Source organism: Canis lupus, chromosome 4 (assembly GCF_011100685.1).
Source record: "Canis lupus familiaris isolate Mischka breed German Shepherd chromosome 4, alternate assembly UU_Cfam_GSD_1.0, whole genome shotgun sequence".
Taxonomy (NCBI): domain Eukaryota; kingdom Metazoa; phylum Chordata; class Mammalia; order Carnivora; family Canidae; genus Canis; species Canis lupus.
The window spans coordinates 10,692,013-10,714,721 of NC_049225.1; the positions used below are offsets into that span (position 1 = coordinate 10,692,013).

The 22,709-nt window shown below is 46.3% G+C and overlaps 1 protein-coding gene and 1 long non-coding RNA gene across 2 annotated transcripts; both read left to right on the plus strand.

Moving 5' to 3' along the window:
• The first annotated feature begins 2,028 nt into the window (after positions 1–2,028).
• Positions 2,029–5,509, plus strand: LOC111095684. Its single transcript, XM_038533767.1, has 4 exons — positions 2,029–2,043; positions 2,761–3,121; positions 3,226–3,456; positions 3,942–5,509. The coding sequence occupies exons 1-4, from the start codon at positions 2,029–2,031 to the stop codon at positions 4,034–4,036; spliced, it is 702 nt and encodes a 233-aa protein (XP_038389695.1). The 3' UTR covers positions 4,037–5,509.
• A 14,703-nt stretch (positions 5,510–20,212) lies between these two features.
• On the plus strand, positions 20,213–21,964 carry LOC111095697. The gene is made up of 3 exons (XR_005357559.1): positions 20,213–20,341; positions 20,761–20,883; positions 20,993–21,964. It is a non-coding gene; the product is annotated as an uncharacterized LOC111095697 (long non-coding RNA).
• The last annotated feature ends 745 nt before the right edge of the window (positions 21,965–22,709 follow it).

Consider the following 22,709-nt stretch of genomic DNA (forward strand, 5'->3'; position numbering starts at 1 on the left):
TGAGTGCTAAGTACAGCCATGCTGTGACACACAGTATAGTTGAAGAAGAGGATGATGACAGAGACAAGTTGTAAAGGTTGAGAGGACACTGGTAAGGCAGTACAACATTGAGAAACGGGCTTTTCCAGCTCCCATGGCCTCTGGGCACCAGAGCTTCTAAGAGCTCTTCTCTCTGTACCTGGGTCATCCGAAGGGCGTGAATAGGTGGAGGTTGCTCCATGTGGGTCTGCCAAGGACCTGGTCCGGGGACCAAGGGTCTCTCATGGAAGGGCCATCTTCATATTTTTGCTTATATTCTGATGCATCCTGGTCCTCAACACTCAGAACTCAGAATTCAGCAAGGAGGCAATTGCACAATTATATGGATTTTATCGAATGTGGACAGGGTTCTAAAACCACAGAGAAAGACCCTGTTTCCTGCATAGTGGGGCTCCATGGCAAAGATAAAGACATACCCCTGCAAGGGGTCAGGTCCCTGCAAGACAGCAGTAGGGAGCTTATGACTGAAGGTTTGGGGGCCTTTCAGGGTGTTAGATAAGCTAGCCAGTTGTTAAACATCCTCTGAGCAGTCATTGTACACCAGGCTAAGAGGAGGAGGATTAAGGTACCACCAGGGCAGCAGCACGTACATATAAAGGCTGCTTCTCCCCACCCCATCCACCTTGAGGGCTTAAGCAGCCAGTGAACAGGCTCCCTAGAAGTGCTCAGGGAACCTCAGATCCCAAGGAAGTTGGCTGAGTACCTCACTGTGCCCACTGCCTGCCTGTCTCTGTCTGGCCTCAGGTAGAGGTCCCTGAAGTGAGGTCAGAGGCAGAAGTAGCCCCAGCAGTAGCACCCGGACACATGTTGGAAATGTGAATGCTCAGGCCCTTTGTAGACCCATTGAGTCAGAAACTCTCTGATAGGGCCTGGCACCTGCAGTTTTGCAAGCTCTCCAGGGCATGCCAGTGAACTCTGGCTTGGTGTGCCCTCACCTTGGCAGATGCTCCCACGTAGGTACGTGGGCTGGGCTGGGCTGGGTCCTGGCTAGCACCACACCACAGCCCAAGCTGGCAGAGCTGGGTTACGGAGGCCACCCTCCCCAAAAAGTTTTGGAAGAAAAATGTCCGGCCTTGCCAGCTTCCAGCAGCCTGGCTCCCTGGAATGGTTAATGACAGTGCAGCCTTCTTTCCCAGCTAGTGATAAAGACTAGAAAGGAGGTAAGAAGGAAGCTGGAGCAAAGGGCAGAGCAGGCTCCTGGAGGCTGAGGGGGTGGGAAGCGTGTGTCAGGCCTGTCACTGCATCATCCCAGCCTGCAGGGAAGAGTGAGGCAGCTTCTCCCTCTCACGCAGGGAAGGGGACCATTGTCTGAGGCAGTAACAGCAGTGATGAGAGTCGAGTCCTGCGAATGAAGATAAGACTTCTAAAGATGTCAAAGCCAGTTCTGTACAGAAGTCACTAGGTGTGAACTCTGGAAGGGCCAAAATTATATTAAGAAATGGTCTCTGTTGTCAGGCTTCTTACAAATTGCTTGGGGGAGAAAAACACTTCTTTATTTTAATAAGATTTTATGTAAAATGCACTATTTAATACCAATACACTCCAACAGTGTAACTTGAGGGGAGGGGGGAGTCAGAGCCACCCCTCGGCCCAGCAGGGCCTCTGTACTCCTGTGGGCCCCAAAACACCTCTACTGAGCCCCAAAGCATGGTTTGGAAATAAGTGGTGTTCAGACAGGGATGGCAACTTTATGGAACGCTCCATGGCTGCAGAGAGACAGGACCCAGCCTGGAGTCCAGGCTGGGCCGTCGTCACCAGCCCATGCCAGCTGACACACCAGAGCTCAGATGGGACACGGTGCTTTCCCAGTGAAAGCTTCCTGTGTTATCTGCTCGGGCTGCCATAACGAACCTGGTGGCTTCAAACCAGAAATGTATTTTCTCAAGTTCTGGAGGCTGAAAGTCCACAATCACGGTGTTGGAGGGGTTGGCTCCTTCTGAGGCCTCTCCCCTTGGCTTGTGGAGGGCTGTCGGCTCCCTGCATCCCGACATGCTCTTCTTCTGTGTATCTGTGTCCTAATCTCTTCTTAGAAGGACACAACTTGTAAAGGTTGAGAGGACACTCTCAAGGCAGTACCACCTCGAGAAATGGGCTTTTCTAGCTCCCATGGGCCTCTGGGCACCAGAATCACATTGAAGTAGAGCCCATCTCAACGACCTCTTTTTTACTTCAATTACTTCTTTAAAGATCTTTTATCCAAATACAATCACATTCTGAGGTATGAGGGTTGGGACTTAAACATACGAATTTTGGGTGGGGGACACAATTCAGCCCATAACCCTGCTCAGAAGTGTGTATCCACACCACGTGGAACAACAGGAGAACACTGCAGAGACCTAGGGAGGCCCCAGGCAGGGCCTCCACACCCCCAGGCCGCTTCTCCTTTGGCCCTGACTGCCACACATGGTCTGATCCTCTGCCTCTCTGGGCCTCTCGGAGTTCTGAGGGACACTGCCTGCCTCCCACGGGCCTCAGAACTTCCTGGGGCCCTGCAGCGGGCTGCCTGGGGCCGCAGACTCTTTCCTTCTGCACTTTTTTCATTTCTGAAGAAATTCAATGGTCTCTGAACCGCTGTACTTTTGTAAAAGGACACAACATAGTGAGCCACATGTGAACCAAGTAGGAGCTGGAGCAGTCGCCGGGCCCTCCTGACCCGCCTGGGATGGCATAGCATGTGTGTGCCCATCTGCAGGCTACAGGGCAGGGACCTGGGGCCCTTAGGGCGGCAGAGCCGGTCTTACCCTCACCAGGCATGGCCGGGCAAAGCGGATCGACAGTGTGAACTCAGTTCTACCATGGAAAGTGGGACGGCCAAAGCCCACACCACATCTGAGGCTTTGTGCCAGCAGCCCCAGGTCTGGACATAGACAGGGAGAAACATGGCAGCCCACCTGCCTGGACACCACAAAGAGGAAAAGCTGCATTCAGGGGCTCCCTGCCCCCCTCCCCAGTCCCAACGCAGCCAAGGTCCCACTCCTCCTGAGGCACTCTGGCTCTTCCTTGACCTGGTCTGCCTGTGGCAACCTCACACATGGTTTTGGAGCTACCCTTGTCTCAGGCCCATGTCTGCATAAATCAGCAGGTAAGCATGGAAAGTGGAAGTTAGAGACGGAGTCCCCAGAACAGTTGGGGGCCTGAGGGGTACTGCTCCGTGTAAAACAGTGTTATTTGACTCTCTTTCTTTAGATTCTTACAACCAGAAAACGAACAAACAGAAACAGAGACCCCCCGAGCCCCCAGGATTGCCGAGCCTACACACCAGTTGCCCTGTGACCCAGGCAGCGAGAGACCCTTGGCCCAGACCCTCTTCCTTCTCACCTCGAAAGGCCTCTCCTGAGGCCCGTATCAGTTGTGGCTGCTTGGATTCTGGAGCCCCTGTTCATAGCCCCCACCTGCCACGGGGTCTGGATTTACAAGGTGAGACCTTGGTCCCCGTCAGTTTCCAAAGCTGTGAACTCGAGCCTCACTATTCTGTGTGTAAGGGCATCTCAAAGGGGCTCCTCAAAAGGCTGAGGAGTGAAATCAGTCCGGCATCTGAACATGTCTCGAAGCCCTTTATGAATATTGGGTCTTCTATGGTAAAAAAGAAGCCCTTTACATATTCATTTATTCTTTCCCTTATTTTGTTCACATCATTTCTGCCTTCCTGGGTGAATTTCCTTGTGAGCAAGTGTGTTGTCTTATGCTCCTGTCACCCTCAGATCTCCCGTGCCCCTGGACCCCCGGGCAGTCTAGCATCCCTCAGGACACTCCCTGATCTCAGCTTGTGCAATAAACTTGACAGCTCTGCAGACGGATTCCAAAGACAACAGTCCATCTTCACTCATCCAGCCTCCTCTCTGGACTTGGGTGCCCTTACTCCCACACTGCCCACCCCAGTCCATGCTCTCTTGTCCTTCCAGGGCTCCCAGCTCTGCTCCTCGTCGAAGGCGACGAACCAGTGTGCCCTTCCAGAAAGTGCATGGTCAAATGCCAAAGTCAATTGCAATGCAAATAGCCAGAGAAATGTACTTGATTTACAGCCTGTGGTTTAACTGCTTTCATGAGCCATCAGGAAACCAGCCTTGAAATAATTCCTGGAGAAAGCACAGGTCAGCTGGAGACCACCAGGGCTGATGTTGTAAGGAAGAGGAGTTTGAACTTCCAGAAGAGAAAATAAAGCCTGATGTGGAACAAGTTGCTCAAAGAGCCCATGTTAGAGGACACTAGACACTTCACTGGAGGAGTGTCTCCCTGGAAGGGCCATGTCAGTTGTGTGAGCAGATGGCATTTCTTTACCACCTGATGGGCCAGAGCCATCAGGCAGGTCTGCCTACCCTCTGTCCCCATATTAGGGCCATCCCAGTGCTGCAGGGTCTCCTCAGCAAATTGTCACGTTACTCAGAATGACGTTGATATGTCTGCCTATGATATGGCACCTGGTGGGTACTTTCCCTTGTAAAGGTCTTTCTTAATGGCTGTCTAGGTTGGCCCTGTAATCTTGTCAGGCAGAGGCAGGGGCAGCACTCCCACTTTCCTCTGACAGAGGCTGGGGAGGCTGAGGAGTTGGCCTAGGTGTGTACAAGTGAGCAGCGGGGGGTGGGGTTGGCCTCCTGTACTCTGCTTTCCGCCAGCTCTGGCCTCCCTGGGGGGCCTGATGCCCAAGGCCCTATGAGTCACCTGAACTTGCCTGCTGGAGCCATGCATTCATAATCTGCTTCTGAGCACCTCCAGGTGAGCCTTCCAAGCTGGCCTTTCAAAAAGCAATCTCCACCTGTCCCCGGGGGAAAGTTCAGGAAGCCTCTCCATTAAGACCCTGCAGTCCTGCTCCCGGTCTCCACCACATGGAGGGTGAGGGGCTTTGATGACTGGCTGCAGGAGTGCTGGCTTGGTTTCCCAAGACTTTCTCTGGTGGAAAGACTTCCAGGGGCTCCCTACACAGCCTCCCATCCTCTGAAATCCTGCAGAGGGTCCTGATTTGAACCTATTTCAGAGGCTTATAAAGACTTCTTCCCCAAAGCCAGAGTTGTCACTTACTACACACAAAGTATTCTTTTAGAAAACACAGAATATTTCTGAAAAGTTTCAGTATATCCTTGAATGCCTCACACCATGGTCATTCCCAGAATAAAAGGAAAGCAGTAAAGTCCTAACAGTTTGATTTCAAAAACTGCACAAAACAGGCATAGGACTCAAACTGACGCTCTGCCAAATGTGAGGCGTACCTCACTGAGGGATCGAGTCTCAGGGCCAGCGCTGGCCCAGGGACAGCAGAGCCCAGGATTAGCGAATCCATCACAGGAAATGACTTGGACTCTGCAGAGAATCATCAAGGTCCCTGGGTAGCCTGGCCACTCGCCGGTTGGGAGGATCTCACCATGCCCAGGAGCCCCAGGCAGAGAGGGCAGTCTTTTCTGTCTGCTCTGGGAGCCTCCACTGTGGCTCCCATCAGTCTCTCTCTCTCTCTCTCTCTCTCTCTCGTTTTTTCCAATCTTGGCAAATAAAATTTACCATCTTAACCATTTTTAAGTGTACAGTGAGTGGTATGAAATACTTTCATAACATTGTGCAACCATCACCACCATCCATGTCCAGAACCATTTTCATCTTGCAAAACTGAATCCCTAACCCCATTCACTCCACCCTTCTACCCCCTGTCTTCCCAGCCCCGGGCAACCAGCCTTCTCCTTTCTGTCTCTATGAATTCAGACTACTGCAGTGCCTCCTCCTGTGAGTGGAATCATAGAGTATTTGTCTTTTTGCGACTGGCTTATTTCACTTTATGTAATGTCCTCAAGGTCCATCCATATTGCAGCCTGGGTCAGGATTTCCTTTCTTTTTAATGCTGAGTGACCTTCTATGATGTGTGCATACCGCACTCTGCTTGTCCATTAATCTACCGATGGATACTTGAGTTCTTCAGTCCTTTGGCTATTGTGAATAGTGCTGCTGCGGACGTGGGGGTGCAAATGCCTCCAGACCCTGCTTTCAACTCTTCTGGGTGGATACCCAGAAATGGAATCACGGGATCACATGGTCATCTCTGTTTCGTTTTTTCTTTTTTTTTTTTTTAAAGATTTTATTTATTTATGCGTGAGAGACAGAGAGAGAGGGAGGGAGGCAGACACACAGGCAGAGGGAGAAGCAGGCTCCATGCAGGGAGCCCGATGCGGGACTCTATCCTGGGACTCCAGGATCACTCCCTGGGCTGGAGGCAGACCAAACCGCAGAGCCACAGAGGCTGCCCCCTCTGTTTCATTTTCTGAGAATGGCCACACTAGTTGCCACAGGCGCTGCACAGGCGTCAGGCCTGCCGGTAGAGCAGCGGTGCTCCCACTCCTCTATTGCTCCCACTCCTCCACGTCCTGCCCACGATTCCCACTGCCTGCTTCTCTGTTGCTTTTGTTGATGGTAGTTGTCCTAGTGTGTATGACCTGGTCCCACGAGCCTCCTTCTCATCATGAAACATTTGCAATTATATTGATACTAAAATTAAATTCTCAGGGTTAAAAGAAGAAAACTACATCTGCCTTATGGTTTGCAGTCCACAGAGTACTTTAATAAGACACATTACTTGATTTTCTTTATAACACCATAAAACACCTGTGAGCCCCTTTTCTAGATGAGGAACCTAAGGATCACTGACAGAAACTAAGGTAGAGCACACTCCTTTTTCCTCCAGGCTTCAGACAAGAGAGCATCATTGTCATTTTGACGGGCTTTAAAATCACTTCCCTGGGATCCCTGGGTGGCGCAGCGGTTTGGCGCCTGCCTTTGGCCCAGGGCGCGATCCTGGAGACCCGGGATAGGATCGCACGTCGGGCTCCCGGTGCATGGAGCCTGCTTCTCCCTCTGCCTGTCTCTGCGCCTCTCTCTCTCTCTGTGACTATCATAAATAAATAAAATTAAAAAATAAAAAATAAATAAAATAAAATAAAGTAAAATCACTTCCCTGTATTAGGATCTCATTAAGCCTGACCTTCTGCCTCAGAGACCATCAGGCTTCAGATCTTCTTCTGTCCCCCGCCTATGAGCTCCCCACTGTCTTCACATCTCAGTGCTCAGGCTGTGGGACACAGCCTGTGAAATGGGTAGGAACTCAGGCTGCAGGAGACACTGAGGGGGCTGGAGTCTGGCCCTGACTTCCCACCTAGGGGACCTCAAGCATGGTGTCAACCTCTCTGACTCCATCCCCTCAGTGCTGGAGCTGGGCTGATGAGAGCTCCTAGGAAGCACAGGTGAGGTGGGGTGCTTCCTGGTGTGGGCCTGGCACACCATAGAGCACGAGGCCCCAGATGGTGCCTTTGGTGTCACTGCTGCCCTGTTCACCCACCCCTCTGGGTGGTCTCCTCTCCTACCACCTCTAACACAACCCTAACAGGGAACCACTCAGCCTGGGCTCTCCCCAGAAACACATACTGAGGTGGACCTCAGCACCTGTTCTGCTGGGCCATGGCCTGGTGGCAAGCCCCTCTCTGCTACAGCACAGCCCTCACCCAGCTCTCAATCCTGGGGCCCGCTGACATCCCTCCACTCCATCCCATGCTCACCGTCCTTCACACCACAACAATGATGATGAGCCCCTTGTATGACTCAAGGCGTGGTCTCTGCTGCTGTGCTCCCCACCCACCCTCCGGATCCTTGTCCTGTGCCTGGAGACATCAGTGCCTGGAACCCCTGGGTTCATGAACCTGGTGAGCCACTCACCTCCACTCTTAAAGCTGTGTGACCTTGAGCCAGATGCTTAACCTTCATAGGATTTGGTGAAGTCCATATGATAGAATGTTGTTAGAGCACCAAGTACCTTCTAAACACCATAGACAAATCTCAGTTGTTATACAGATGATACGGTCTCTAATCCCCTCTCATGTAATACTGTTTTCCCCAGATCACAAATCCCTAACGAGGACCATGTAAATGTATGGTAATTAATTGAACTCCCCATAAGTGCTCACTAGATATTTTTTTATGAAGACAGCCACATCCTAAACTTGTAACATGAACCATATAATTAATTACCTTTTTTTTTCAAGCCTCATGGAATCGAATATGGTATCAGCATTCTTCGATATGCAGAAGAAATGCCGTCTTAAATGCTGATTTGCTAGGCAGTGCGTATGAGGACATCTGGGCCATACTTGATTTTATAGGTATTTCTCCCAAATGCTGTGGTCTAGAGGCAATCTACTTCAACTGCCCTGGTAGGTTTTTGCTGCTGGCTGGGGCACACCTGTGGCCTACTCTGGCACACTCAGAGCTGTGCACACCGAGGCCATGCTCCCGCGTGCCAGACCGCTGCCTGCTGCCCTAGCCAGCTCCCATCAGGAACAACTGGTACCTCTCTCCCCAAGTAAACAGTCAAGGAGAGGAAAGGAGAAAAGCCTTAAATATTTGCTTTCCTTTACAAGACCACCTACAAAATGTTGTTGAGACCCTGCAGGCAAAATAATCTGTCCTGATTCCGGCTCTGGCTGAATGTAAACACCTCGCACGCTCTGTGAGGAGAAGCTGGAGGCTCCCAGATGTTTTCACAAGTTTTCCTCTGGGGAGGGAGGAGGGCAAGACCTCCTCTAGTTTTTATCGTCTCCTGTTCTTTTGTTCTTCCTCCTCCGTGAAGTACTTAATCAAAACAGTTTGGGATAGAGATTGTACGCGTGAAAGAAGTGGCTTTTGTTACAAAACTAGGGTTCCCTTTCATTTTCTTTGAAGGACCCCAGTCCTGAAGTGATGGCCCACATGGGGTGCAACAGGCTGTCAGCAGTGAGAAGACAGGGTCTCAGCTGCCACAACTGCCCTGAAGCCAGGGTGGACGATGAGTAGATGCAGGAGAAAGCTCTAGAGCTGTACATACCAACTCTCACCTCTGCCCCTGCCTAGTGTTCAGTTCACATGGGAGATTCCAAGGATAAAGAGAACCCATTGGAATCTTCTGAAAGTGAATTTGTTCTAACCATCGTCCACAGCATTCCCTCTTGCTCCCTGGTGTGGCCCCGAAGAGCAGGAGAGCTGGGAGCTGGGTGGCCAGAGCTGCTGGGAGCATCACGGCCTCCCACTGGCAGGTGATCTCTAGGCACAGAACCCAAGAGGGCTGGTGGGTAGAGGGCAGCATTAAGCAAGGTCCTCCCTGGCCATTTTCTACCACTCCACACCCACCTCCTTCCTCAGATCCAGAGCCCAGAGCAACCTCATCCTCTAGGGGCTTCCCAAGTTCTGCCCGAAAAGTGGCCTTTGAATGGGGGCATAGCCACATCAGTCTGCTCTGCTCAGGGCCGTCACCTCAGTGCACCACCTTGGGACCTACTAGCTGTGCGTGAGGAGGCTTTGGCACTGTGGTCATTATCATCTTCACCTCCCCGACACCCCTGCGAGATAGGCAGGGTATCAATAAGTGTTTTTATTCTCTGAGCCTCCATTTCTCAATATGTTAAAAATAAAGTGAAAGCATTATGGTAACACTGACCTTTTAAGAATAAATTATGAGAATTAATGGCAATGCAGGGAAAGCTCTTAGCACAGTGCATGGCACATACCAAGTACTCGGTGACTCTTATCAAGAAAAGCCAATCAGGTAATGAACAAATAAACAAAAGTTTTTAAGTGACTTTCGTCTGAATTCATCAGCTTAGCAGCTATTTCCATGGAGGATTTAGGGGTTTGTTCAGTATTATCCCCAAATTTAAACCCCTGGCTTGTTTTAAGATGTCAATAAGAACTTAAACATCTGAAATGTGGTTGGATTTTATGCCCACAGGTGAGTCCCATGTAATTCAGCCCCTGTCCCCCACCTTGTACCAATGCCCAGCTGTTACCAATGGGAGGCTGAGACTCTGGAGCATCCTGCTGGGCCAGCCATTCGCACATGGCAGGACTGGAATGCAGCCTAAATGCTGTTTCTAAGGGACAGAGTCCCATAGCCAGGCTGACCTGAGTGTGCATGTCTGAGCTCAGACTAGGGAGCATGGTGCCATCTCTTTTGGCAAGGAGGATGCCCCTACCAGCAATGCAGGTATTGCATGGACACACACACACTCACACACACTCTCCCACAGTGGATCAGCTGTGCCACATACTAGAAAAGCAACTCCAGAGGAACTCATCTTGAGCCCAAGCTACCATTTTCCCTCACTTGAACTTCTGAACTGCCCTTTCAGCTCACCCCAGCTGCTTTGCATCCATGGTCTTTTTTTTTTTTTTTTTTTTTTTAAGATTTTTTATTTATTTATTCATGAGAGACAGAGAGAGAGAGGCAGAGACATAGGCAGAGGGAGAAGCAGACTCCCTACCCAGAGCCTGATGTGGAACTCAATCCTGGAACCCTGGGATCAGGCCCTGAGCCAAAGGCAGACTCTTGACCACTGAGCCACCCAGGCACCCCTGCATCTATGCTCTTCACTGTAGCCAGGGACCTCCACTACTTCTGGAATAAAGTCCAGACTCCTTATCAAGCCTGTGAGGCCCCACAGCCCTCACGGAATTTGCTCCACAACAATGCTGTCTTTCAGGGCTCACATTGTTCCCACCCCCAGGACTTTTGTATATATGGTTCCTTTCTTCTACAAGTTCCTTTGTCCCCCCCCTACTCCCTACTTTGTTCCCTGACACAGTTAACTTCTCTTAACCTTCCAGATTTCAATTCAGCTTCATTTGAGGTCAGACTTTGACATATGCCTATAGTTCTCCTCACACACTGTGTTATAATTCATGAATCTATATTTGACCACATGCTTGATTGTTTGGAATTTGCTCCAACCCCCAACACTCTGCAAGGGGCACAGAGGCACAAGTCATGTGTCACCACCCAGGACCAAGCACAGCATGTAATAGGCTCTCCCTCTGAGGGGTGCTGAGCCCTTTGGGGAAGGCAGTACCATTTACAGAGCATGTTCCTAGCCATGGATCCTCAGCTGAGGACACTCAACATCGCTAGATCTCATCTCCTCATCTGCAATGGAGTGATAACGACAAAGATCATCTCTCCTTCATGGTGGTTGTGAAATAGATGAAAGTTAATAGTTAAAAGTATATAAAACAATGCCTGAAACATAGTAAACTCTTTATAATGGCTGATGTCTGATGATGATGTCTGGATTCCAAATGAGTTAAAGTAAATAGTAAATGTAAATAGGAAAACTATAAGGCTAATAAAAAAACTATACAGTTATATATATTCGTGTCTTTGTTGTCTACTAATGAGGAAAGACTTCAGAAAGAGAACTTTAAAATTATAAATCACAGGGCACCTGTGGGTGGCTCAATTGGTTAAGAGTCTGTCTTGGACTTGGGTCATGATCCCAGAGTCCTGGGATCGAGCCCTAAGTTGGGCTCCCTGCTCAGGGAGTTGAATTTGTGAGGACACAAGTATTCAGCCAACAACAGCACATCAGGCCCTCCACAACTGGATACCATCCTATCCCTCCAAATGCATCCTGTACTGCACCACCCAACACCCTTCATAATGCTTCTCCCTTCCTCGCCTTTGTGTGTGTTGTTCCTTCCAAATCTATCTGCTGGGAGAACCTGTCTTCATGCTTCAGGATTGGGTTCCAGTCCCCTGCCCTCTAGGAAGCTTTCCTGGTGCCCTTCCCAGGCAATATTGATCACCCTTCAAAACACCATTTTGTCTTGTGCACATGTGAGGCTCCAGGCAGGGTAGATGCCTCCCCCGTGGTTCCCACAGCTCCTGTGCTTGGATGCTGTCTGGTTCTCTCTTAGCATGAGCTCTTTAAAGAAGGAAGCTGATCTTACTAAAAATTAAGTGTCAGGCCCTAGCACAGTGTTGGGCACATAGCAGGAGCTCCAAAGATAGCTGCTGGATGGTGGAATGAATGAGCAGTTAATAAATGTAGCCCTAGCACAGTGAGCTGTAACCATCTGGCCATCCTTCTTCTCTCTCCTTCATGAGGAGATGAAGTCCTTAAGAACAGGGAGACTCTTATTCATCTTCACATCTCTGGGACAAGAGTTGGCCCATAGCAAAAGGGAAAGGTGTGCTTCACTCACTCGTTCTGGCTATTCCAGAATCTGGACAACTTATAGCTACTGTTTCTCTGAAATCCTGACAGCCAGGGGCAACTTTGGGGAAGGCTGGGGCAGGGACAGTTGGGGAGCCCAGATTCATTCCTCTGACAGCTAAGTCTCCCAACTTTGGAGGTTCAGACACAGGGAGCAGCCGGTAAAGCCAGTGTTCAGCAGGACTGAGGGGAGCCACAGGAAAGGTGTGTGCATGCCAGGGAGGGGCAGAGGGTATTTGGGTGATAGGGAGAATTAAAGGTTAGTGCAGTGTAGACACAACAAAGAGAGCAGCAGGACCTGTCAGAGAGCATACTTGCTGCCAGGTGAGAATCAGAGCAGATCAAAGCTCTGTCCTCTGACTCAGACCCTCTGACCAGCCCCTCTTGCAGACCCAGCCACAGAGCCCTCTGATTTTGTTTTATGGCCTCAGACATTGACTCTCCTCCTAAAAACAAACAAACAAACAAACAAAAAGAAACTAATTAAAAACAAACAGCTTCCCCCCTCTCCATCAGCTTTCAGGAAAACCACACAATCATCTCAAGGATTTAGAGACTTTTTTCCTCCAAAACCATAGGGAAGTTGTTATTCACTACAGCCATCTTCTTGCAACTGAAATGTGTGGCCTGAATTCTTGTCTGCTGGAGGCTTCAAATGACGAACTGATCGGAGGACTTAACCTGGAGTCCAAGTCCCAATTTCCCCACCCAGAAAGCCGCTGAGCCTTTGGTCTTTGAGGCAGCGCCATCCAACAGAACTTACTGCAGTGAGGAAAATGCCCTACATCTGCACGGTCCAGCCCAGTAACCTAATGTCATATGTGACTTCTGGGGCTAGTGCAATGGAGGACGTAATTTTTAATTAAGTTGATGAATTAATATTAAATTAATATTTATTAATTAACTAGACAGCACAGCTCTTAGATATGACCTAGAGCTGACATTCTGCTTATGTTTGCAAGTCAGCTTTCCCCTGTTTCTCATGGCCATTTCCTTTTCATAGGAGAAACAGATTAGTCACTACAGGGGACCTATGGATGTAGGACCTAGATCAGAAAGGGCAGAGTTGAGTGTCAGAGAGACAGGTCTTCTCTTCAAAAGTAAAAAACAACCCTGGAAACAATGCAGTGGAGACTAATGTCATGAGCCAGCCCTCTCCCCCTTTCCGTAATCCTGCTGAGACAACACCAGGTTGTAAATCAAAGTTGGCTCTCAGGCAGATCCAGGCAAGAGCAACATTCATTTATTTTCTTCCTGCATAGTCCTTTCTCCTCTCAAACACCCTCCCCCACTGCCCCTTGGGATCTGTTCTGACTCTAGAGACTGTACACAGTATGCTGGGACAGTTGGCCTCACAGGATGAGGAGCTTCAGGATAGCAGTGGCACCGTGAGGGGGTGAGGACACCTGGGAGGCACCCAGAGCTCCAGCAGGCATAGGCCAAGAGCAAGAGAGCAGGGCTATATCCAAGTACACTGGTGCCTGGGGTTCTGTGGCCCCCAGCTCAGACTCCACTGATTTAGTCAGTACCTAATGATTTATTTATTGATTCAGAACCATGGCAAGCAGGAGGTCACACTACCCTGCCTTATTAATCCAGACAGACAACCAAGGTAATATGGGAAAATCCAAATTGCTTGATCGGGCTTTTGTTGTTGCCTTTCCTACTTACTACTGACCATGTATCAGAAAGTCCCGTGGAGAGAGTCCCATTGCTGGGCATTGCATAACCCTTGCTCTCTGGCGCTTCAGCGATCACACGGAGGGACATTTCTGTGAGCATCATAAATGAGGGTTCATTGGGGCCAGCAGCCAGAACACTCCTATTCTTCTCTAGGTCAAAAATTCCTCTGTGTGCACATGTCTTTTCTTTCAGGTTCTTTTAAAGGAGGAAAAGTTCAGCCATAGCATCCATGTATCTTGGGCCAAAGGAGACACGACATGCAAAAGAACTTTGGAAGCCCTTCATGTGCACAGGCTGGAGGGGTTCTGACAGCTGGAGTCTGCTTATCTGGCAGCCCCTCCGGAAGCCTGGTCTCACCCACACAGTACATGGTGGGTCCAACTCATCATATCCCCTCCACTCCCTTACCCTTGGTGTGACACAGGTGCCCTCTGGCCCAGGGGTCACTGAGCTCTTGATATGACTCCTCATGTCACTCACTGCTGACCTAACAAGGGGACCGAGGACGGATTTGGAGGACCTTGTCTAGGGATCTAGCCAGCAGCAATTTACAACTTTGTTACTCCAGGGACGCTGCTCATACATTGATTAGATTAAAAACAATATATAATGCTTCACTTCAAATTAAAGATTCCAATTGGATTCAGCAATTTTCAAAAACAATAATAAAAATTGATAAGCTATCTGACCCTGTCTCAAATGTGTCTGTTTTTCTATAGGAGACACAAGTATAACCCATGCTGATACCTGGCTTCCATTATTCCCTGACTGTTTTTTCCTTATGTCAATCTTTTCTACCCAATCAGGCCTTCTGCTCTGGGACACCAGTACTGTTTCTGGAACGTGAAGCTTTCTTCCCTCATAGATGTGCAATAACAGCAGTGGCATCGCTGTCTGATGAATGCATTATGAAGGAGAAGCTGAGGAACGGGGCTGGCCAAACCAACTGAGAACCAGCCACTGCTCCTTGGGCACAGGGATGATCTGTCAAATGTGCCAGATCATAAAGATCAGCTTCCTAAATTGCCCCTGAGCAAAAAGAAACTGCAGGTCCTCTTGCTTAAAAAGCAGCATAAAAATGCCATTAAGTGCATGAACATGCAAGGCCTTTTTTTTTTTTTTTTTTTTTTTTTTGAGACATGGAGTGAGTGGAACAAAAAGCACAGGAATTGGGGCAGAGGCAGAGGGAGAAGCAGACCCCGCCCTGCTGAACAGGGAGCCCAATACGGGGCTCTATCCCAGGAACCTGAAAGCACGCCCTGTGCTGAAGGGAGACGCTTAACCCACTGAGCCTCCCAGGTGCCCCATACAAAGCCTTTTTTTTTTTTTCTTTCATGCTCACTCTGTCAATCTGTCATGGTAGATTTATTTGCCATTTCATGTGTTGCATCTTCAGGCCGGGGCACTCACAGAGTGAGTGTAGACCTTCACAGAGGCAGGGCCATCCTGCAACTCTGAATGCCAGCTTTCTTCTCCACCAACCATTGGGTGGAGGCACCCGGCCCTGGCTGGGAGCAAGAAAGGAGGGCAGACATCTTCACTTCCCACAGGCCTGATACCCCAATCCCCAGCAGATAAGTGACCCCAAGGGCACTTCTATACTCTGACAAGAGCAGGAAAGGCCAGGCATCTGGATAAGGGATACGTGAGCCACTCACCCTATACCTCCCAGCTGCCACCAGTGTAGCCATAGTGCTGCCAGGCTGGGGTGAAGACAAACTGTGCCCACCTCAAGATATAGGGGCTCCACTCCTCCTGGAACCTGCACCCAGGTCCCTGCTCTGGGCCACCCAGGGGGCACTCGGGGTGGATGAGCCAGTGACCGAGGACCCATTCCAAGGAGGCAAGAGATGGCAGAGTCAGAATCCTGTAGAAGCCAAGGCTTTAAGGGCTGGCACGTACTCCATTGTCCCATTGAACTTAGCTTGCAAAGCACAGATTCAAAGATAAAACTATTAAGAATTTCAAGACTGCCACTACAGAGTACAAGACTCCAAGCCTGGGGCTCTTCTGAGCACAGGGCTCCGTTGTCCATCCATGAGGCTGGCCCTCCTGACCACTGAGCTCAGAAATAGAAATCCCCCTCAGGCAAGAGGACAGAAGATCAACAGGCCATCCAGTGGGTAAAGAAGACTCCCAACAGTAACCAAATGCAGCCTGCAGCTGGAATAAGTTGGAATAAGTCACGATCAAAGATTTGTCCTTGGCCACTGGGATCCGGCAGCTTCTAGGAAGATCCATTTCAGAAAGGAGTCTGCGTAGTACTTTCCTATCACTACTGTAGCAAAATACCATAAATTTAGTGGCTTAGAATGACTCTAAAGTATTATCTTACTGTTCTCAAGATTAGAAGTCAAAAAAGGGGTCTCCTTGGACTAAAACCAAGGTGTTCCCTCTGGAGGCTCCTTTTCCAGCTTCTATCAGCTGTTCACATTCCTTGCTTGTGGCCCCTTCCTTCATGCTCAAAGCCAGCAACTGGAGGCCTCATCCTTCCCAATAATATCACTCAGATAACCTTAACATCTCCTTCTCTAACTCTCTCCTCTGTCTCCAGTTACCACATTTAAGGACCTTGTGATTATACTGGGCCTACCAGAATAATCTCCCTATCTGAAGATCAGCTGATTAACAGCCTTAATGCCATCTGCAACCTTAAATCTCCTTTGTGAGGTAACCTACACAGTCATAGGTTCTAAGGACTAGGATGTGGACATCTTTGGGGGACCATTCTTTTGAAATGAAGGCAAAGAAAAAGAAGGCAAAGTTGCCCAAAGCAAGGAGCCATGGTTAATGGGCATACTGGGCAGAAGCAGGACTCCAGAGGAGCCTGGCATAGAGAGGGAGCCTAGATCACACTCAGACATCCATAGACAAGTCCTGAGAGGTGCTAAAGTCATCCTTGGCCTAGTAGGAGGGACACTGAAAATCTAGCAGGGCTGGTGTTAGGCAGGCCTTCCTAGAGAGAACCTAGAGTGGCAAAAGAGTGAATGAGCAAGCTAAAACACGTCAGCTGAGACACAAAGTACATCCAAAGGAAGTCCAGGAGCTGCTTACTTTAAGGTGGATTGTAGTTTTGTCCCATCTTCACTGCAATGTTTTTATATTGTAAAAATTACACATAAAAACTGGGATTAAGAGTGGTCTAGCGACAGAACTTCAGTCTGTGGTTTATCCTGTGGCATATCAAGAAAAAACTAGTATCAAATGGAAGAGGAGTAGGGGGTTTTTGTTGTTGTTGTTGTTGTTTTTTCTGGGGCTAGAGGGAGAGGAGAGAGAGAGAGCCAGTCTGGACCAAGGCAGCTATATTAATCAGAGTTCTCCAGAGAAACAGTCCCCTTAGAATATATATACAGAAGGAAATTTATTATAAGGACTTGGCTCACACAGTTATAGAAACTGACAAGTCCCAAGATCTCCAGTTGGCAAGTTAGAGATTCAGGAGAGCCGATATTTCAGTATGAGCCCAAAGGCAGGAAAAAAAAAACCTCATGTCTCAGCTCAAAGCAGTCAGACTGGAGGAGTTCCCTCTTATTTGCAGAAGAGTCAGCCTTTTTTTTCTATTCAGGCCTGAGAAGGATTGGAGGAGACCCACCCACATTGGGAAGAGCCATCTGTTTTACTCAGTCCACTGATTCAAATTTTAATCTTATCCACAAACACCCTCACAGACACACCCAGAATAATGTTTGACCACATGTTTGGGCACCCTGCAGTCCAGTCAAGCTGGCACATAAAATTAACCATCACAGCAGCCAATGTCTCTGGGCTTCAGTCAATGAGGAACCACAAAGGCATTGTCCTTGCAAATTCCAATAGCAGCCAAATCTCTCAGGAGAAAGGGTATGAACTTAGAGTTAAGTTGCTACCATCGATATGCCACACTCCAAGTGGCTATGTCCCAACAACACATTCTTATTCGCTCTTCCCCAGACACACAAACCTCATACTCTGACAAGAGCATGGAACTCAGCCCTCTTCTGTGCTCCTAGACCTTTGCGCAGCCTCTTCTAACACAGACCTTAAACACTACACAGTAATTGTTGGTTTACTTTTCTCTCTCTTCCTAAATTGTGGGTTCCTTGGGAAGAAGACAGTAGTCTAGCATATAGCAAAATGCTTATAGAATGTTGACTAAATAAATGGAATAGGAGAAGTAGTAAGGTTATATTTTTTTTAAGGTACAAGCATTACTTTCACTCAAATATAAAAATAAGCACAGGTCAAAGATTTTATTTAACTCATTTAGGAGTAAGTAAGATGTTACACTAGTTCTAAGAACAGAAATACAGGCTGTGAAATAAATTTCCAAGTCAAATAGATACAAAAACTGCTTTTTTCCATGACAGTGGAACTAAATTGTCTTCTACCACACAGAATTTATGTCTACAGGCAAGCATTTTTTGCTTTGCTATCATTTACCTACGACTTTCAGAGTTGTAAAATAGCTCAAAGAGCATGAAAGTTGTCAACCCCACAGAATCAGATAACTCAGAAGGTTATACATGAAACACTAGTTTTCCACTGAGGACAAGAGAATATTCTTGGTCACTTCAAATTCTATTACATTTTTTTTTTCTGACAGTGTCTGTCCTTCACAATCATATTAGTCTCAAAGAAAGATGATTCTTGACTACAAAATGAGGCTTTCATCGGCTTTGGCTTGGTTATTTCCACAGATGCAGCAAGAGTGCTAACTACCCCACAGGCCTCCTTGAGAGTGCTGTGAAGCATCTAGAACTAGCTTTTTACTGGAGTTTTTTGTATAAAGGATCAGCTTGGATTTTAAGAACTTCTATTATCTGCTCTTCTAGAGCTAGAAAAACCACACCCAAGAAACTCTCTCTACCAGATTTCTCCTGCAGTCCTATAAATTTAAATTCTTTTCTGGACGTGTCCCAACTATCCTAAACCACCAGGAAGTAACCTAGAACACTAACAAGTCTGGCCTCTGTGAGCCAGCTTGCACGATTATGCAGACATTGTATAAACCTTAGTCCTTAAAAGCGGTTTGTCATACCTGATTTAGTGAGCATTGTTCTCAAACAAGACACTCCAGAAAAACCCTGGTTGTACCATCAATTTGTTTAATTATATCCTGGTAGAAATTAAGACAGTTTCTTACTGAAACTATGCAAATAACTAAAGTAGTAAGGAGACTTAGTAAGTCTGAATTCTGTGAGAACAGTGAAAATCTAATATAATTTTACATGTTATATTTCACTTTACCAAAGTGAAATTTACTAAATTGTTGTATATTACAGAGAACTTTATTTTTTTAGAAGATTTTATTTATTTATTCATGAGAATACACAGAGAGGAGAGAAAGAGGCAGAGACACAGGCAGAGGGAGAAGCAGGCTTCATGCAGGGAGCCGGACATGGGATCCGATCCTGGGTCTCCAGGATCAGGCCCTGGGCTGTAGGCGGCGCTAAACCGCTGAGCCACGAGGGCTGGCTACAGAGAACTTTAGAAGAAAAAAAGCATCCTTTTATATCCAGAAAATAGAACATTGAAACAAATGCACAGTATACCAAATAGTTACAATAAAATTTCTCTCATTAATTCATTCAGTTCTATGAAATTATTGCTGTTCTGCTGGTTCTTGGTTTATTATTTCATGAAGCCATATGTGTCTCAACTAAAATATTCTGGAAATCCTGACTCAGCCTACAGGCATAGCCTAAACATCGTCAAAAGCCTGTACCCAAGAGTCTATTCTTTGAAGTATCAGTAGTTTGAACTACCTGGTACACCTCTTCCATGAGTCACTGAGATGGTCTTTGTTGAAGACATAATCTCTGGTCTGTACTTTTATCACAGAGCCTCAGGCAAGCCTTAAGATACAACAAAAACTATCTGTACATGACAAAGACTTAATGATTCTTGTTAACTTGTTACTTGTAATTTTTAAATATAGAGGGTCTGATGAGAGTTCATAATAATAAGAATCTGACACAAAAATGTGATTGTTTCTCTGCATACAAAATAAAGAAAATAAAGCCATTTCAAAACAAATGTTTGACAAAATGTTTTTAAGAAAAATGATTAAACTTTTTTTCTAAAATTTCAGTGAAGTCTGATTTATAACGAATGAATATAATTTTTATAGAGGAAAAAAATTGAAATATAACATACAATAATCCTGAAACATATGGAGTGTGGTAGAGGTGATAAGGGAAGTCAGATTGTCTCTTCACAAAACAGAAATAACTTCCATGTCAAGCTACAAGAATCGTTTACTTTGCTACAGTTATCTGCAATTAAAAGTACAAACTATATAAAATCAGAAAACTCACAAAGCTGTGCCCCACATAACATTTGGTTTCTCACTGAAGATAAACAGCAATTTTTCTATTCCTCTGGAAAGTCTTTAAGATAGGGAACTAGAGAAGGAAGTACCAGGAATCCTTCTCCCCACCTACACAAAAATTACACTCACAAAATCTGACATAACTCTTTTAGAACTCTGGAAATGTATTAGTCAGTTTGGGTTGCCATAACAGAATACCACAGATTTGGCAGCTTAAATAACAGAACAGTATTTTCTCACAGTTATAGAGACTAGGAGTCCAAGATCCAGGTGCCAAACCATCATGTTTGATTTCTGTTAAGACTTCTCTTCTCAGTAGGTAACTGTCTTCTTAATGTGTTATCACATGGCCTTCCCTGTGCATGCAGAGAGGGGTGGTGGGAAAAGAGGGAGAGAGAAAAAGAGAGAGAATGCTCTGTTATCTCTTTCTCTTCCTAGAAAGATACCAGTCCCTCTGGATTAGAACCACACTCTTTTGACCTCATTTAACTTTAATTACTTCTCTAAAGATCCTATCTCCAAAGACAATCACAGAGAGTGTTAGGACTTCAATATATGAATTTTGGGAGAACCTAATTCAGTCCATATCAAAAGACTACTGAAGGTTTGCAACTGCCAGGGGAAGGCTTGGATAGTAAATTGTAAATTAATTTCAGTCAATTTCAGCTCTTGGGCCGGTAGCAGCTACTCATCCCTCAACCTCCAGCCTCATGGCAAGTATCTCTCTCCACATTCCAGGAGCAGCTTACACACAACTTATGAGAGCCATATTGGACACCAAGGACCTTGTTCTCCAAGTAACAGGAATCTGTGGTCTGATCACTGATTGCTACTTCTGACTGTGGAGGTTCACACATACTGGTGGGCAGCCATTGTTGGAAGCCACTCCCTCTCCTGCTGAAATGACTTCATAAAGATTTAAAATGTTAGAATCCCTTTTCCCTTCATTTTTCACTTTTTACCCCTTTAGAGAACCAGACATTTAAGGACCAGGATATTCAAACAACAGCATATAACAAGGAAAAATATAAACTCAGTAAAGACCTGAGAAGACCTTAAGTTTACACCTAAAGCTTACATCCCTGGCAGAGAGACACCTGTCAACAACAAGCAAACCCTGGGAAAGCGGGAAAATTGAATCTCCAGAATTACCACGTTATAAGATGCAAGTGTCCAGTTTTCAACAACAAGAACAACAAAATCACAAGGCACACCATAAAAAAGAGCAGTATAATCCATTCAAGGGGAAAAAATAAATGAACAGAAACTATCCCTGAGAAATATCAAATGGTGGATTTACTAGACAAACTAAAACGATCTTCAAAATACTTGAAGAGTTAATAAAAGACATGGACAAAGTCAAGAAAACAACATGTGAAGAAAATGAAATATCAATAGATAGAAAACATAAAAAAGAAACCAAAAAGAAATCCTGGAACTAATATTACAATAGCTGAAATTAAAAATTTACTAGAGTGATTCAGAGCAGATTTGACAGAAGAAAACCAATGAACTTGAAGATAGGACAATTGAAGTTATTGAATCTGAGGAAGAAAAAAAAATGAAGAAAGTGAACACAGCCAAGGGACCTATGCAACACCATCAAGCTCATGAACATATGCACTGTGGTAGTCCCAGAAAGCAAAGAGAGGAAAGAGGGACAGAGGGTTTATCTGAACAATAAACAACAACAACAAAAAATTATGAAAAACGTGAATACAAACATCCAAGAAGCAGAATGAACTCCAAGTAAAATAAACTCAAAGAGACCCACAGGAAGGTGCATTATGATCAGACTTTCAAGAGCAAAAGACAAAGAGAGGATCTTGAAAGCAGCAATAAAGAAGTGACTCATCACATACAAAGGATCCCTAGTAATATTATCAGCAGATTTCTCATCAGAAATCTTGGAGGCCAGGAGACAGTGAGTTGATAAATTCAAAGTGTTGAAGTAAATAAAAGCTGTCAACCAAAAATTCTGTTTCCAGCAAAACTGCCCTCCAAAAAACTAAGAGGAGTTAAGATATTCCCAAAATAAATTAAAGCTGAGAGAATTCATGACCCCTAGATCTGTCCTTAAAAAAAAAAAAAAAAAAAAAAGGATAAAAGGAGTTCTTCAAGCTGAAGGGCACTAGATATATTCAAAGCTATATAAAGAAATGAACATCTCTGGTAAAAGTAGATACACATTTTATAATTATGAAAGCTACTATTACTCTAACTTTGGTCTGTAACTCTACTTTTTGTTTTCTACAGACTTAAGAGACTAGTCATACAAAAACAACAGTCTGTGGACAAAAATGCATATAGAGGCAATTTTGTGACATCAACTGAAATAGACAGGATCAAAAGGAGCAGAGGTTTTTTTGTGTGTTATTGAGTTAAGCTGGTTTAAATCCAAATTAGAGTCTTATAACTTTAAGATGCTAAATGCAATCACCATGGTAATCACACACACACACACACACACACACACAGCTATAGATATACACAAAAGAAAATGAGAAGGGAACTAAAAAATGCTTTACTACAAAAAAAGTTAATAAACACAAAAAAAGATAGTAATGCAAGAAATGAGGGACAAACAAGTTATGAGGCATATAGAAAATAAATAGCAGGGCAACTGGGTTGTTCAGTGGTTGAGCATCTGCCTTTGGCTCAGGACATGATCTCAGGGTCCTGGGATG